We start from the raw sequence: 17,748 nt of genomic DNA on the forward strand, positions 1-17,748 counted from the left end.
GGAGCGGTGGGGGTGCGGAGGGGGTGGAGAAAGCCGCTAGAGCAAATTTAGGGCCGGACCAGGCAGCGCCGGCTTTTAACCTGGGCAGTGGGGGCGGGGGAAGGAGCAAGAGGAAACGGGAGGTGTGTGGGGTAGGGTGGGTTGGGGAGTTGGAAGCAAATGACATCACAGCAGGTCAAAGAAAAAGGGGCGAGCAGCAGGCACCGAGGAGAGTAGGGCGTTTGGCATTAGGAGCGCAAGCCCAGCCTGCCCCGGAGGGATCCCGGCGCCCCCAGAGACCATGCAGAGGTCGCCTCTGGAAAAGGCCAGCGTCATCTCCAAACTTTTTTTCAGGTGAGAGGGTGTCCAGCCGAGCTTCGGAAGGACACGTGCCCGTGAAAGAGGAGGGCGTGTATAGGCTGGGTTTTGGGGAAAGAGGAATAGTTTTTAAAAAGATGCGCTATCATTCGTTGTTGTGGAAGAGAACGTGGATTTTGTGGAATAAAATAGAAAACATTAAGAAGAGATAAAAGAATAAACTGAAGCCCATTGTTTGGGTAGAGAGCCTTAGCTTAATATTGAAGTCTTAACTACTTGCAATTGAAAGTCAGGCTCTCAAGACCCAAGTGTGCTACTGTGCATTGTCGTCTTAGATTTTTCTAAGAAATTTATGAATTATAAACTTGTTAATAGCAAATACTTAAGTTTGGTTACTTGTTTTCCCCCTTCCTGCCTTGGAAACTCAGATGTCTTCTTGGCACACAGACAACAATGCCATGCCTGCCTGTAGTAGGTGCTCAGGAAACACTTGTTGACTGAATTTTGAACTTTTTTAGGGGAGAGGGGTGAAGCGAGTAATATGTGCTTAAGTAAAGTTTTTATTGTTATGATACTCAGTAAATCGAACAAGCATTTGCCGCAATTCCATTATTCTTCCTTTTAAGAATGAAAGCAAATGTTTTGAAATATCTATCTTAAAAAAAAGACAATTTACGAGCTATAAATTTTAAAAGAGGGGTCAGAATTATCATGGAAATGTGAAGCCATGGGAATAGACTCAAGTTATATCCAATTGACATTTAATAAATTGTACTCATCCTATTTTGCATGCGATGAGCCATAAAAGCTTGCAAACTTCATCTAATGAGATTTTTAAAAATAGAGTCTAAGTTCAGAGTCTTAGGCAAAGTGTAATTAGATGTAGCATTTCGTATTTGAAGTCTTCTTTGGATACTGTATCTGCTTTGTTCCTGTTAAACTTGTATGAATGAATGAATAGGTATAGGTCTCCCATGGGATATTGCTTGACTCATAATTATCCAATGAATCAGCATACTTAGGTATCAGAAAAGCCAAATATATTATAAATATGCCCATATGTGTGTGTTGAGAAGGTACTCGGCTTTCACATCTTTCTATGTTTTATTCCCTGCATGAGCAATAAGCCTGGGACTTAGGTGCTAAGGAGAGGCCATTGACTGTTGAAGGAGAGCTCCTCCCTGTGGATGAGAGAGAAGGACTTTACTCTTTGGAATTAATCTTTTGTGTTGATGTTTTCAGCACCTTTTGTTACTCCATCTATAAAAATTGGATTATCTCTTGATCTATTTTCCTACTACTTACCAAATCAGAATGCTAACTGGCATAAATTGTAGACTTTTTAGTAGAGCACTTTGAGGAACCTAAATGCCAGTCAGTGTAAAAATGCAGTTTTCAGAAGAATGAATATCCCATGGCTACTTCTAAGTACTAAGTACTAAGGAACTTTCAATGAGCTCATTGTTGATTTAAATTAGATCATTGTTGATCTATTAAAGTTTTTTTTTAAACAGATCCCCTTATAAATTTTAGTATAGTTTAAAAAATGCTCTCAGGTTGATTTGTAAAAAAAAAAAAAAAAAAAAAAAGTATTGTAGTGGCTACTAGATTTGTTAAGAGCATACTCATTCCTCTTCTCCAAACTATTTCGTAACAAGTTGCTCTAAGAATAGGTATATTTAAAAAAGTTAAGTTCCTACTATTTATAGGAACTGACAATGACCTAAAGTATCAGTGATTATAAACTTCCTTCTGGGTTGCAATTCTGAAAGGATAAGAAATTTATTTTCTGGGTTGAATTAGACAGTACTGCTTAGGGATCAAGGGTGTTAGATTTTGGATTTGGATTCTTTTGATTCAAATCCCAGATCTGCTACTTAGTAGCTGTGTGACCTGAGGCAAGTCCCTTAACATTTCTGTGTTTGTGTGACTTGACCTTTAAAACTTGGAGACTAATAGGATCTATGTCATAGGGGTTAATCTGTTGAGAATAATGCATGTAAAGTGTTTGGCCCAGTAAATGTTGGCTGTTATTATTATTATTATTATTAATGACCATACTTTTACATTCTTTACAATACCACATACCTTGTTTATATAAGATAATCAGTTCATCTTTGTTGAATATAATTCGTGACTTTCAGTCTGTATATGCAATGAATGGGCCTGGTTGAGAATTTAGTTTAGGTAAAATCTCATCTAACATGGCCTTACTAGATATATAGGAAAAAAGTCGTATGCTTATATCATGTGTTGTTAAATGCCTTAGAATTTAACATTCTGAATATGATCCCTTCAGTCTCAGAGTCATAAAAAAATAAAGCTATTATGGTCTGGGTTATGGATTATATTAAATATCTCTTTCATTATATAGGTTTTGTTATTGGAAAAGTTAATAAAATTTGGGAAAAATTTAAGTACTTTCTTAATTTTGCATGAGTTTCACATCAAGTACAAAATCTGAAGTGTCATAATGCTTATATATGTATTTTAATAAACATAATCTAAAAAAGAATTTTAACACAAAATTTAAAATAGTTTATGAATATCATAGAAAACAAGTAGATTAACTTAAAGCTTTTATGAAATAGGAAGATGTTTTTGAACTAGAGGTGATATATTTGCATAGAATTTATGATTCATATACAGTGACAGTGATTTATAAATGTTTACCAACAGAGATGATGTTTTTCATTTTTGAGCAATTTTCCAAGTTTACATTTTCTTTTCTTTTTTTTTTTTTGGTGAGGAAGATTGTCCCTGAGCTAACATCTGTGCCCATCTTCCTCTAATTTGTATGTGGGACACTGCCACAGCACGGCTTGATGAGCGATGTAAGTCCATGCCCGGGATCTGAACCTGTGAACCCCGGGCTGCCAAAGTGGAGTGCACAAACTTAACCACTATGCACCCAGGCCAGCCCCCCAAAGTTTACATTTTCTGATAACTTTTAAGATAGTTATTCAGTTTGTTTTCTCTCTTTTCTCTCATGCCCTGAATTTTCCATATTCTGTTTAGTTAGATTGTGTATCAAACCATGCATCACATGACACAGCTTGAATTTTGGTCATGGTATCCATAACAGAAGTCTAGATCTATACTTGAGAAATTGTCAGAGCCCCACAGAATCCAAGGGTACAGTGCCACAGATCTCTTATAAGACTGGATATAGGAGCTCTCAACCAATCTACAGATAAGTCCCAAGTAAGACCAAAGAGTAAATAATGTTAGGATCTGAGATGGAAATTCAGCAAAGAATTGCATATTGTAAGTCTCAGGTTAATAATAAGATAATTTAACATACTTTTGTAATTATTAAAAACAAAGTAATGAGAGATTTTTAAATAAATTTGCCAGATTTTATATATCAGAATGGGTGTGGTGGATCAAAATAGCTACCAATGAAAACCAAACTCTTATTCTAAACATTCTGCCTTTGATCAAAATATTTTTGAATTCTTGTTATGGAATTATCTTTAAAAACAGTATATAAATTTCTTCTCATAAATATATAGTAGCTTCAGTACTTTATAGCCATTATTTTATAGTTATAGCTTGCTTTAGATTAAAGGTCATATTACCCAGACTGATCAGTTGGACTTGCTTCTAAATGAGTTTTGACTATATCTCAAAATCAAATCCACCCTGAAAGCGTAAAGATTTTTCATCATAATTTACTTTGTTAACAGCCAAATACTACTTAAGATTTAGGTATTATCATTCAAAAAAATGTATTGCAAACTTTAAAGTTTATTGCACATTAAACTTTATTGCACATTTCCTAAGGAAGAGAAACATAAGTGCTTTGAGTAACAGAAGCATGATTACAATAAGTATATAATGAAAGACCTGTAAAGGTGACAATTTTGGAGAGGGCCACGCTTATTTGGTTGTATAAATTATGGCATATTGTAAAAAAATCCATCAAAATGATTTTATATTTACATTTTATTTACATGTTTGCAAAGCATGAGGAAATCTAAAATTATGGCAGAGTCATAAATAGTCTTGCAGTTCGTTGGAGATGTTCATAGAAATGTTGCCAAGGGAGACCAGTTGACTATTCAAACAAGGGTCTAGTCCCGTCTTGATCAATACCCATGCATTATCTCAGATTTGTCTCTCAGACAAGGCTTAGACTATCCAAAGCAAAAGAAATAGATGCATAAAACAAATGGTGAATATGAGATGCACATTTCATACTGAGATGTACAGCTGCCGAGGGTTCCTGAATACCATGAGTCCATTTAGTCAGTCAATGGGCAGATGAGGACAGTGAGGACAGCTCAGGATTTCCATGCTCTCTCTTGGCTTTGTCTCCTGTAGGAATTGGAGGAGGCCTCTTTTGGGACAGGGACCCATCTCTTGGACAGTGTTGCCTGAATACCGACAAATGTTGACTCCCTACACCAGTCCCTTAATATTCCTTTCTATCCATCTGCCTTTTGCTGATCATGTTTTGTTATGATACTGTTCAGATTTTTCAACTTGGGATATGTGTCAATTTTGATTGGTTTAACTTTCAGAGTTCTAGAAGTACCTCCTTTGCACAATATGACTCAAATTGTAATTATAACTATTTTAATATATAAAATATATGTATATATAATTAAGTTTATTTTAGTTAATTTTGCAAGTTTAAAAAATTCCTCCTTGGGGGGCCAGCCAGGTGGCATAGTGGTTAAGTTCGCACGCTCTGCTTTGGTGGCCCAGGGTTCACAGGTTTGGATCCCAGGTGCGGACCTAGGCACTGCTCATCAAGCCATGCTGTGGAGGCATCCCACAGAGAAAAGAGGGGAAGATAGGCACAGATTTTAGGTCAGGGCCAATCTTCCTCAGCAAAAAGAGGACAATTGGCAACAGATGTTAGCTCAGGGCCAGTCTTCCTCACACATACACAAAAATTTCTCCTTGGATTTGAAGTGTATTCCAATAGTTTTTATATACTAGTTCAAATTATTATCACTTGAATCTCTAGGAGTATTCTTATATACTTATAACACATAGCATATGGTATAGCTTTAATATGCTATTCCTTGCTAAGGAGAGAAGTGGAATCTATTTTTCTTAATTGCTTCATCAATATTTTATGTTTGATATGAAAATCAAAATATCCCTCAGAGCCAACTGATACACTAGGGAAATCATGGTTTTCCATTTATGTTTTGTGGGCGGAAGTAAGACTTAGTATTATAATATTCAATGCATAAATGTTGAAACTTGTTTAAAAGGCCCCTAAATGAGCACCGTTATAAAATGTATTATTGTTAGTGTTTCACGGGAGCGTGTAATTTCAGTGTGATAGAGCTACAGTATAAGCATAGGATTGCAAAACCATCTGGGGAGGGTGTTAACCATTTAGCATGCAGCTGTATGTTGTTTGTCAAAACTTTAAAAACATGTCTGACTCAGCAGCAATTTTGGCAGTTTTGATTCCACTGATTCCTGACACATCTGTGTAGGACACTTCCCCGGAGCAAAATCCCTGCCGTGCAATGAGGTCAAGAGGACAACAGATCGTGATAGAGATCTGGTTGTTTGGGGACCCTGACTGAAGGTTTAATTTGTAAATATGTTAAGTGCATTATCCCAGAGCAGATCATTACTATTTCAGGTGCATCTCTTCAGTTCCTAAGAATTTACTTTATGGTTGTTTGAGAATGAAATTAGCATTACAAAGTGGCTTTACTATTGAGCTTTGTGTCAGCAAAGAGCTTAGGCTTCTTTGAGCAAGAAACCTGTAAAAATTCAGATTGCTTGTGCAGAGAATGAATATATTCTTATGGAGCTCGGATCTGATTTTCACAGCTGTATGCAAGTCACAAGGCTTTTCAAGTTGGCTATTCTCTGTGCTGCTCCATTAGCTTATTACTGTCTTTTAACATCGACTATTGCGAATTGTAAGGCCCTGGATGTCAGGGCCTTTAGTTTTATGACTTGTTTAGTATAGTATTCAGACCATTTCAAGACTCCTGCACATAATGGTTTAATAAATATTTCTTCGTGATGATGATGATTCCATGGCAGTCAACCCTAGAGACTTATGGATATTGTAGATTGATGACATTCAACAGTCCTGTAATGCAGCATCGTCCTAATAAAAAGGGGTCAAAGCAAGCAGGACTACAGACAGATTTTTAATACTTAGAACAATTATTCCATCAGAGTTTTCGTGTGTCCCTTAATGGCCAGGCCATAGCCTTTGAGGGAAAGCCTGCTTGCTAATTCCTTCCTCACGGAGTAAACAAATGATTTGAAGATTTCTGCTAAGTCCTTATCGTTAGGATTCTCACCAGTGGAACTGGGCTTTACTCTGATGTAATCAGAGAATTCTTGCATAGGTTGCTTCGAGGAGCTGAGTCAGAGCAGTACTTCCTTTGTAGGTCATAATTCAGAGCAGCTTGGAGGATGTCCTAACTCATTTATTCACCACCGTCTGTATTCCATGGAAGGTGTTAAGAAGATTGAGGTGGACAAGAAAGAAATTGTTGCTGCCTTCATGGAATGAATTCTTTGAAACCCAGAGTCTCGAGGGTTTATAGAAACACTCCACGGGGCGTCGAATCCAATCTAAGGCTGGTTAAGGAAGGCTTGCTAGAGGGGTGACTCTTGAGTTGACACCTAAAGGAGAATATCCAGACAAACAGGGTGGGGATGAGTTAGGAAAAATTTAAACACAGGAGCGGCACACTGTTTGTAAGGACTGGTAGCAAGAGTGAGCATGGCACCTTCAAAGAATTCAGAGAAGTTCCCTGTGACTGGAGCATAAGATGTGTGACAGAGATTTGTGGGAGATGGGTCTGAAACTCTAGCAAAGGCCAGATTGTAAGGGGCTTGGTGAGCTTTGTTTGGGCTTTATCGTATTGGAAGCCATGGATTTCAAGCAGGGGAGTGACATGACCAGTTCAAAGCTGTTGCAGTTTCACAAAAGAAATGATGAACTGAGTGGCAGTAGTGATAGAGTGAAAGAGATGGATTTGAAACATTTAGGAGGTAAAATCAGCAGGTTTGGTAACTGAGTAGATGTGGAAGGTGAAGGAGAGAGAAGCATCAAGGACAGTGTCTAGATTTGCTGACTTGGGTAACAGGGTGGATGACAGTGAAGCTTGCCGAGTGAGGAGATTCAACTGGAGAAGAAGGCTTGGGGTGGGGGTGGAGGCCTATGCAGACCCTTTGCTTCCCTTTAAAATAAAAAAGAAAATCATTCATATGGCTCAAGGCCAGGTAATATGGTTACTTGAAAATATATTAAAGTGATTTAGAGCTTTAGGTAAGAGATATCAAGATGTCTGAGGTGATAGTCAGAATTATGAATACTTCTCTCACACTGTGCAGTCACGTCCAGGGTGGTATCTAGGAAGAATTTCAAGTGCCCACTTGTTTGGCTTCATTGTGGTACAGTCACCTGAGATTCTGTCAGGAACAAGCAGCTATATTCTAGGGACAGCACTGGTTAAATTCTACTTAGAACCCTCCCACTACCCTCTTCCCCAAACCCATCAACTGGTCTGAAGTGCCCCCACCCCACTATAACTTCACTCCTTTAAATAGTGGTTTTTACACATCTGATTTTTATGATCATAGACATTCAAGGAGGTATGAAAACCTGCTGGGGCTTCAGGTTTTGTCTGCAGTGATTGAGTAGATAAGAACACAGCTCCTTAGTATCATGAAATATTTTTGTGTGTGTTAAAAAAGGATTCTCATTATTCTTGAAAGGATTCTCATTATTCTTGAAAAGATTATGTATCATTGTTTTATGTTAAAACAGAGAGCTTTCCTTCTTAGTACCACCTGCCGAGGTGCAGCCACCTTCTACCCAACTTCACACCCACCTAGTGAAGTTCTTAGCTTCAAAACGGGACCCAAGAGTTTCATCTGGTACCAGTCAGACCAATAAGTGAAAATTAAACTTAATAGGCAGAATCCTAGAGACACTGGCCGCTGTGTTTATGGGCGATTCAAGGGCCAGACCTTGGAGCCCAGTATTGGTTATGGGAGCAACAAGGAAACAAAGCCCTGGGATTAGCTTCTAAAGCCTGGGATCTGCTGGCTGGGATTAGCAATCCTAGTTCTAGACGCAGCATATTGGAGAAACTATATAGGAAGCTCTCTTTGAACATTTTATTTATTTTAAATGTTTCTATGAACTTCAGAAAATAAAGCAACTACAACAAAGCTTTACTTTTTCAACCAAAATCCATTGCTATACTTTAGGTCAGGGGTTGGCAAACTTTTTCTGTAAAGGGCCAGGTAGTAGATATTTTCCACATTGTGGGCCATGTGGTCTCTGTCATTGTCCGAAAGCAGCCATAGACAATATGCAAACAAATGGGCATGGCTGTGTTCCAATAAAACTTTATTTATGGGCACTGAAATTTGAATTTCATATAATTTTCACGTCACAAAATAGTCTTCTTTTTTAAATATTTTATTGCAATAAGCTTGAAAATATACAGCTTTAAAATTACTTAGTTTAAAATAAAGATCTAGAAAAAAATTTCAAGGCTCCTATGTAATTAACATTATTGTATTTAGTAATTGAGTAATTTTAAAAGGCAGTGAAACACTTAGACATGCAAAATGGACATTTCAGAAGAAGTGGAAAATAGTAGCTTAACAGATATTAGATAATTTCTCAGAATACTTTTGTCTTATAGGAATTTATTGACTATTTCTTCTTTACTTCTTTTTTGCATATGCATCTTTTGATGCGTCCTTCGGGGCAGAGGCTCTATCTTATCCATCTTTTGGTATCCAGCACCTGTCTGACTCCTGGGTGCATAGTAGGCCCTTCAAATATGCTTGATGACTTGAATAAAACTTGACTATTTCAGTTTATGGCTATGCTTTTAAAATTTAATTTTTGATGGCAATGTAAACATTTACTTATAAATAAGGAATTTTAAAAACTTTCCATTTGGTGTTCTGAAGATAAACTGTCTAATTTTGAATAAAAATATTAGTTGTTTTACCAAATCCATGTGTTCCAAAGTATAACATAAAATAGGAAAATCTGTTTCTTTTGCTTTCTTGTATAGTTCATGGAACTTTCTAGGAAAATTCCAGCTTAAGTTAGTACACTATTATTTGTCTTCAGAAGATCAATGATAGCCAACTTTACAATAGATAGCCTTTTCCCCCTGAAATATATTTCTCTTCAATCTCATGTGAGTATTCAGGGTACCTGACAGTTTAATTTTAAACCAGATTATCAAAATGATTATTCCCAAATTTTCTTTGTAAACATATGTACCACAATTTAGTCTTTCAAAAAAAAGGACCTTTAATTCATTTTAGTCTTGGACCTCTGAATACATTTTTTTCAACAAAATAATAAGAAGGCTGACCAAATACTTATTACCAAAAGAACTTCTACCGTTCAGCTCAAAGATAGGGTTGGCTTCTAAAAACTCATATTAGCCTCTTTTCTACCCGTTTTTACTTGATACCTATTAAGGTTACTCTCTTCTATCCATAAAAGTCAATGTATAGCTTGTATATATGCACTGTGAACAGAAGTGCACAAAGCAAATAAATCCTTCATGGATTAATTTGACTGTGTAGTGAACTTGGACCAGCATCATTAACACAGTTAGACATTAGGTATTTACCTAAATCAGTTAATTCAGAGCATAAAATATATAATTACAACGAGATCCAAAATTTTATTCACTATAAGAGTTTATAAAACTGATGAAATTAAAGCTTAACAGTAGCCATTCCAGTAACATCAGAGCTAAGTTTTTATGCATTGTAATCTTATTAGCTGGAAAGACAATCACTATAAAATGAACTCATTAATGTAAAAGTAGTAATTTTGAAATACAAATGTAATTTTTATTCATTCATTCATGCACACATGCATGTGTTTATTCAGCATAAATATTGAGTCCCTGATATGTCCCAGGGATATAGTAGTTTGAAGACTTGGAACACATATCAAAACTTATTATACATTCTAATTATTCTTCTTTTACGTAATATTTTTAGTGATACAATTTTTCTCTTTGGAGCACAAAGGCCATCATAAACTTCTATAGATTTTTCTCTTACTCTGTTTAATGAAGGGGACCTAAATTTTTTATTGATTTACAAAATTGACTGAATAAAGGTCATCTCACATAATAAAATAAACTTTTCTAAAGTCAACAATATAATTCCTTGACAGCAAAAATTGCTTGATGTATTTTTAAAAAGTTTAAAAATACTTCCCATTAAATGTAAGCATAAGATCATTACATTTAGAAATGTATATTGGATTTAGTCCTTGAAGACAGCCTTTGGATCCACTGAGGTGTTAACTTGGGAACTTGGCAGCCTTTTTGAACTCATACAAGGTTTTGTCAATTCGATTGTTTCTGCTGCTGCCAAAGATAGCAACACAACTCTTGTCTCTCCTGAGTTATATTCAGTCACTCCAGCCACTGTTACTGCAGAGTAGAGTCAGATTCTGGGATTAGTAGACATGTATAAATTATTATTAAAAAAATAAATTATTATTAAAAAAATAATGAGCCACCAAATCTGCTGTTAATGAAAATTTGATCAAAGTTTAGTTACTCTATTGAAAGGGAAATCTAGCTAGAAACAGGGTAGAGAAATTCATTAGGTAAACACTTATGCTCTTAAAATTAGGAGCTCTTACTTCATAATTAACAGTATTTTCTATAGCTTTAGAGAAGTGCTTCTCAAATTGTGGTCTACCAACAACCTTCTGTAAATATACTTCTATCTATCTTAATTATTAAATTAAAATGATTTATATATTTTAAACATGTAAATATATATTTAATATACTTTTTAAATATATATATTACCTGCTCTAAATATATATATATATATATATATATATATATCACATTAAATACTCAGATTCCTAGATCCTGCTCCATACCTACTAAATCAGAATCTCTGGGAGAGGGCAACTACAATCTTTTTTTTTTTTTTTTTTTACATTCCAAGTGATTCTTCTTGCTTACTTAAATCTGAGAACCGTTAGGTCAATCTCCAGAAAATGGGTTTAAATGGCCCAATTAGTGCTTATTAACCTTAATAAAAGATTGGAAGACTACAGATTTGAGGACAGAAAACAAGATTTTACTACATAATCTAAAATGTGGAATATGGAGGTGATCCCATCTTCTCCCAGCTCTATTAATCTTCTGTCTTCTAACATCCTTTCTTTTCAACCTTAAGCTCCAAGGAAGGGAATTTTGAAAGTTCACCATTTTTCAGTAAATTAACAATAGTTATAAAGGTATAGTTCAACTTGCCACAGAATTCAAAATTTCCTAAGTAGTTCTTGAAATCTGCAGTTTTGTCTTCCACCACCACCTAACATTTACTAAGCACTTTCCATGTACCAGGAATTATACATATTATCTCAGTGAATTATTCAAACAATTTTGGATAGATTCTGCATGTAAGAAATTTGTGGTTTAGAAAGTTTAAAGACTTTATACAAAGTCACCTAGCTAATTACTGTGAAGTCAAGATGTGAACTTTGATCTAAATCCAGAACGCCACTCTTAACTAGTACATCATACTATCCAAAAACCTAGAATGGAATTGGTGAATTATGTTATTTCACTTAATTTTGTATATAGATTTTCTTAATTTTCTTCTCTCTGAAATTTATTATTTTTTGATACACACATTATAAATAATGTTATTTAAATAAGGCATTAGACTCAGTTCTTCTTGGAAGTGCCAGAAACACCCTCCCGTTGTTGTTTTGCATAGGTCCATGTGACAAGCTACGTCGTGGGGAGGGATGAAGTGGAGAGGATGGAGAGAGGGGAGGGGCATTGTCTTAGGTTAATGAGGTCTTTAAAATTCTAAATGTCTAGTTGAAGAGTGAAAGATGTGGTCAGCCAGAGCAGGCCAGTAGCCAAACATTGTCACATAGAAACAGCTCAGTCACACAAAACTTGACTCAGACTGCACTTCTTATCCTGATTTGTTCTATCCAGGTACTGGTCATCACCCTTCACTTCTTACATTTTCCAAATCCAGCTTCTTGTCATTTTCCACCTCCTGAAACCTACTGAGCCAGGCTTTCTGTTGACTTTTTGCATGCTCTCTTCTTATCTTACTGACTTCACACCCTCAGCTGCGTTCCAGGTCCAATCACTTCTGTGTTTCTCTTACCACTGCCCACCCTCTTTGGTGTCCCACCCTCTTTGGTGTCCCACTGTGATCACCAGTCCCTAGATGTTCATCATGTGTGTCATCTGTTTCTCTATGTTTACTCTTATTCTGTTTCTTGGGGCTGAAGGAAGAGGCAGTCACCTGGCAGATGGTTCTTCGACTTGATGTTTAACACTTCGTATATATGTATATATATCTTGGATCTTCCTAGTGCATTGATTTTTACAAATTTTTAAAAACAATACTTTTATCAGTGAATCCCAATTTCCCAATGAAATCTACCATGGAACTGCAATATATACAAATAAAAGTGATAATAAAAGACAATAACTCTTCCATAAATACAAAGGTACAGTTAACCTGCTGCCCCAAAATAAGGGCTGAAATGATTATATAACATTTATGTGCAATTTTCTTGGCCCTACCTTCTTGCAGTCTTCACAATGTTAGGTTTCTGAAATGGAGATGCCTCTTATAATTGATGTCAAAAGAAACTTGTCAGTCATCAGGCCCAGGAATAAACTGTAATATGGGAAATTAATGATACATAGGAGGTATGTATTCCTGTGACCTCAGTTGAGTTTGCATTCGTTGCACCCCACAAGGTTGACTTTTAACTTAAATTTAGTTTCTTGCTTGAAATTTCTTGAGGAAGATTACTCTGTGATCTAGTTTTGAAAGAAACAGTTAATATCTAGTCTGGTTTGTCTGGCATACCAAGCACTGTAATTAAAGTAGAAGTTGACCAAGCTCAGCACTTCACTATGCTTTGAAATTATACTGCATGTCCTACAGGTGAAGGTGTTATGAATGCATCTTGTCACTGTAACCTTATTCCTAGCTGCGATTGATATTCATATCACTCAATAGCTAAGAGTGATTCAGGAGAATATTTTTGATCTGAATGTGAAGAAGGCTTAGAAGAAAATTTTAATTATGATACTGAAGAAGAAAGTGGTAGATAATGGTGTGAATAAGAATATAATATTGAACATTTCTTTAAAAAACTGTGTCTATTTAATGCAGCATTTCTTTTCGGAAAGACTGTTATTAAATTGATGGTGTCTTATAATCGATGTCACCTTATTGTTGAGTAAGCATGGTAAAGTATTGTAAAACCATGATAATATCGTAGGTGGCTTGTTATTTCCTGGGAATTACACAACTCTGTTATGCTGGGATGATACTTTGTCCGAGCAGGTATGCCAGAGAAATGGTGGGCTGTTAACTGAGCTTGGTTCACATGTGTCTGTAGTGATGTACCCACTTGTGCAGTATGGAAATAACCAATGGCAGATTGTAATATGTTTATGTGCAAAAAGATGTCAGGGGAAGCTTTCTCACATAGTGGACACTAAATGAATTAGCCTGGCAATCCAGGATAATATTTGGATGAATCCAGTGTGCTAAAATTTTCATATAACACGTTTGAGAATGTGTGATGTTTTTTATTCCTATTTTTAAAGTAGTAAAACATCCTTAAAAATATTGACATTTCAAATCAAAAATTGATGAACTCCCTGAATTATCTCTGGGGAACAGTAGGTGTTGGGGCCCAAAGTTTCAAAACTGTTGAACTAGTTTTTCCCGCATGTTGCTTGTTCTTCAACTTCCCTTGAGTTCCTTATTTCGCCCATTCTACACTCTTAGAAAATGATCTCACATTCTAAATCTTTGTCTCTATCCTTATTGTCAACTCTTAGGTAGCAATATATAGTGGAGGAAGGATGTACTTTGGAATCAGAGTCATAAGTACCTCTATGACTTATTAACAGTATGATCTTGGGCAATTTACTTAACCTCTGATGATGATGTTATGCTGATCAGTACAATGAGTTATCCTCATCTTAACACGGGTCAGCATTATGATGATATCTAACATTCATTGAGTGCTTAATCTGTTAATTATTTAGGGTTCTTCAGAGAAACAGAACCAATAGGAGATCTATATCTATGTCTATCTCTCTATCTCTATGTCTGTGTCTATGGGTTTATTATAAGGAATTGGTTCATGTGATTATGAAGGCTGGCAAGTCCAAAATCCACAGGGTAAGCTGGCAGACTGGAGACTCAAGAGAGCCAATGTTCCAGTTTGATTCTGAAGGCAGTCTACTGGAGAATTCTCTCTTGCTTGGGGAGGCCAGCCTTTTGGTTCTGTTCAGGTCTTCAACTGATTGTATAAGGTCCACCCACATCTGCTGTAGAGCAATCTGCTATAACCAAAGCTCACCAATTTAAATGTAAATCTCATCCAAAAACACCCTCTAAGATAACACGTAAAATTAACCATTATACTCTATATAGGCACTTTGCAAGCATTAAGTGACAGCAAACAATGTCAGACAGAGTAGCTCTTTAATAAATGGTAAACACTATCATCAGCATGATTATTATAATTAATGCTTTTTCATCTTTACCCCCAGGGTCCAAGAAAGTGCATCTCCTCTCTAAATTTAAGCCTCCCCTTCTGTGGACTCGATCCAGTGCCTTCTCTGAATTATGGAGATCACATTATCACAAATGCCTCTGCCCAATTCCACATGCAGCCTTTGCTTTGCCATAGGTTTTCATCTCCAACTTTTAAACTTAAATACTCAGAGTATCACCTTTGTTCATTTGCCGCTCTCTGTGCATTGTCCTAACATGGAATTTCCCTGTTGCTTAGGGCCAGTCTATTAGTTTGCTGGAGCAGCTATGACAAAGTACCAAAAACTGAGTGGCTTAAACAACAGAAATTTATTGTCTCACAGTTCTGAAGCCTAGAAATCCAAGATCAACATGTTGGCCAGTTTGGTTTCTTCTGAGGCTGTGAGGGAGAATCTTTTCCATGCCTCTTCCCCAGCTTCCGGTGATTTGCTGGCACTCTTTGGCATCCTTTGACTTGCAGAGGCCTGACCTTGATCTCTACCTTCATCTTCATATGGCATTCTTCCTGTTTCTGTGCCTATATTTCTTTCTTTTTTTTTATAAGGACACCAGTCCTATTGGGCTAGAGCCCACTCTAGTGAACTCATTTTAACTTGATCACCTCTGTAAAGATCCTATCACAAATAAGGTCACATTCTGAGGTAGTGGGAGTTAGGATTCAAACATATCTTCTTTTGGGAGACTACAATTCAACTCTTAATAGTAACAGTGTTCAGGAGCAGAGTGAGTTATAGAAGAAATTTGAAACTGTAAAGTATAATACATGTAAGAGATTACACTAATTTATGAAACCTTTTAAAAGCTATGTACTTCATCTATAGTGTACATAAATAACATGGAGACAATGCAGAGGATGTCAAGTGATATGATAGGGGAATTGTCAAGGAGGATCAAAATAAAAGGGACCTTTTATTTTGCTCTTGAGTAGACTGAAGAATGACTTTCCATTTATGAAATTTTGGTACATCTCCACTAAGAGTAAATAAAACAAAGGTCAGACAGTGGGAAGAATGTTTTGGTAATGAAGGGTGTTAAATATGAAAACATTTTATTGAGGAGAATTTAATAATCTTGGCTGGAAGTTTTAGAATTATCGACTTTAGGTTATGACTCAGAAAAGGAGCAGAAATGTTGTTAAAGAATGGTCTCTGAACAAGTGTAGACACTCTCGCATTTGCATTGCATTTACCATAGACTTGAAAAAATGTTTTGATTTTGTTTTTAGCTTTTAATACATTTGACCGGGACTACTAGCTGAACAACACCTATTTGCAATCATATCAGTGTCCTCACATGGGCTATAAACATACCGTGTTTGAGTAATTAATTAGTTAACACATTAATTTGTTAAGTTTTTATAGTATCCCAGGCTCTGGACAAGACAATGGAGACGTAAAGATTTATATTACACCTACATTGTCCTCAAGGAGTTAGTCTTATGAGGGAAATAAACCAGCAAACAATGGATAATGTGATAATATTAATTTAACAATTTTAAAAATAATTGAGTGACAATTATGTGCCATGCTCTATGGTAGGTGCAGGGGATACAGCAGTGAAAAAAAAAGATCCATAAGATGTTTGCTGCGGTGGAACTTGCAGTCTCGTGTGCTTGGAGACATGGGGGATTGGCAGACAAATAAACAGACAATACATGGTCATGGCTCTGGTGAAAGAAGCGCAGGAGAGAATGGAGTACACGGGAGGGAAATTAAACCTAGAATGCAGAGAGGCTCACACATACATAATTTATATGAAACTCTTTCAGTGCATTTGACGTTTCCTGGAATTAGAGGTCAGGTTTTATTTCAAGGAAGTTATTAATTTTTCTTCAGTGTGACCTGGCACTTAGTTGATATTGATACAAAACAAAAAAATGCAGTGCCAGGTGATAGGAATAGGAGAATCCTTTTAAAAATTAAGAGCCACCTTATTAGCAATGGTTTCATCCAGTGGGAGCTCCTGCAGAGTTCAAAAGGAAGACAATCTGGCTCGATGTTGCCTTTAAAGTTCATTTTCCTAAAGTGCATATGGAAGCAAGAGATCATGACATTTTCAGGTCACAATAATTCTTAAATGCCCATAAAAATGATTTTCACTAAACTATCACGATTTGTCTTATGATTTCTGTTTTTAATGACCTGATTGCAAAGATGACTATTTTGAACTCAAATTGCTTATTAGGATCAGTTAATGATTCAATCATCCATTATTGTGTGTTTTGCTATTGGGGGGAAAAAGCAACTTAGGGTATTTTGTGGAACTTTATTTACCTATATGTTGCTTATATGAAAAAAAAATGTGAAGATTAAGTGAAGGGGATTTAAAGTAAGGCTCTTGCAGTAGTCTTATTTCCTTGGTAGATGTTGAACCAATGGCTGTCTCCATTCTCTGCCTTGTCATGCTCCTTTTTTTTTCTGGGATTCCCAGTGGGTGTGAATGAGAGTTCAGTCACTCTGGCTCTCCTCCCCTGTGTCTCTCAGGAGATTTACTGTCAGTGTCCCTCCCAGTAATATCAAGGCATCAAGGAAATGAAAAATAGCACTAGTATTGCTCTATAACCTCAGGAACAGGATCTGAAACTTAAATCCTGAGTCATACAAGATATCTACATACACCCTCCCTCACCAAAGGGGGCAGAGATAAAGAAGATGCTAAATTTATATTTAAATGCTGTAGTTTGTGATTTATTTTCTAGAGGGCGGAATAATAACAATGGAAGATAAAAAAAAAAGGTTGAAATGCCACCAATAACCAAATTCCATACATAGTTTGAAGATGGGAAACCATCTGCAGTTGAGAAGTCTCAATCCAATGCCTTGCTGCTCTTTGAATCCTTCTGAGAAATAATCATGAGTAACAGTAGAGTAA

General features: G+C 36.3%; 1 protein-coding gene across 1 annotated transcript in view; it reads left to right on the forward strand.

The window, feature by feature from the left end:
- Positions 1 to 224: 224 nt before the first annotated feature.
- Positions 225 to 17,748, forward strand: part of CFTR (CF transmembrane conductance regulator) — a 170,183-nt gene continuing 152,659 nt past the window's right edge. The window contains exon 1 of the mRNA XM_004418769.3: positions 225 to 333. Within this exon, the coding sequence (XP_004418826.2) occupies positions 281 to 333 (53 nt within the window). The 5' untranslated portion in view covers positions 225 to 280. The remainder of the gene's footprint in view (positions 334 to 17,748) is intronic.

This window comes from Ceratotherium simum, chromosome 1 (genome assembly GCF_057802395.1).
Source record: "Ceratotherium simum simum isolate JZ-2026a chromosome 1, ASM5780239v1, whole genome shotgun sequence".
NCBI lineage: Eukaryota > Metazoa > Chordata > Mammalia > Perissodactyla > Rhinocerotidae > Ceratotherium > Ceratotherium simum.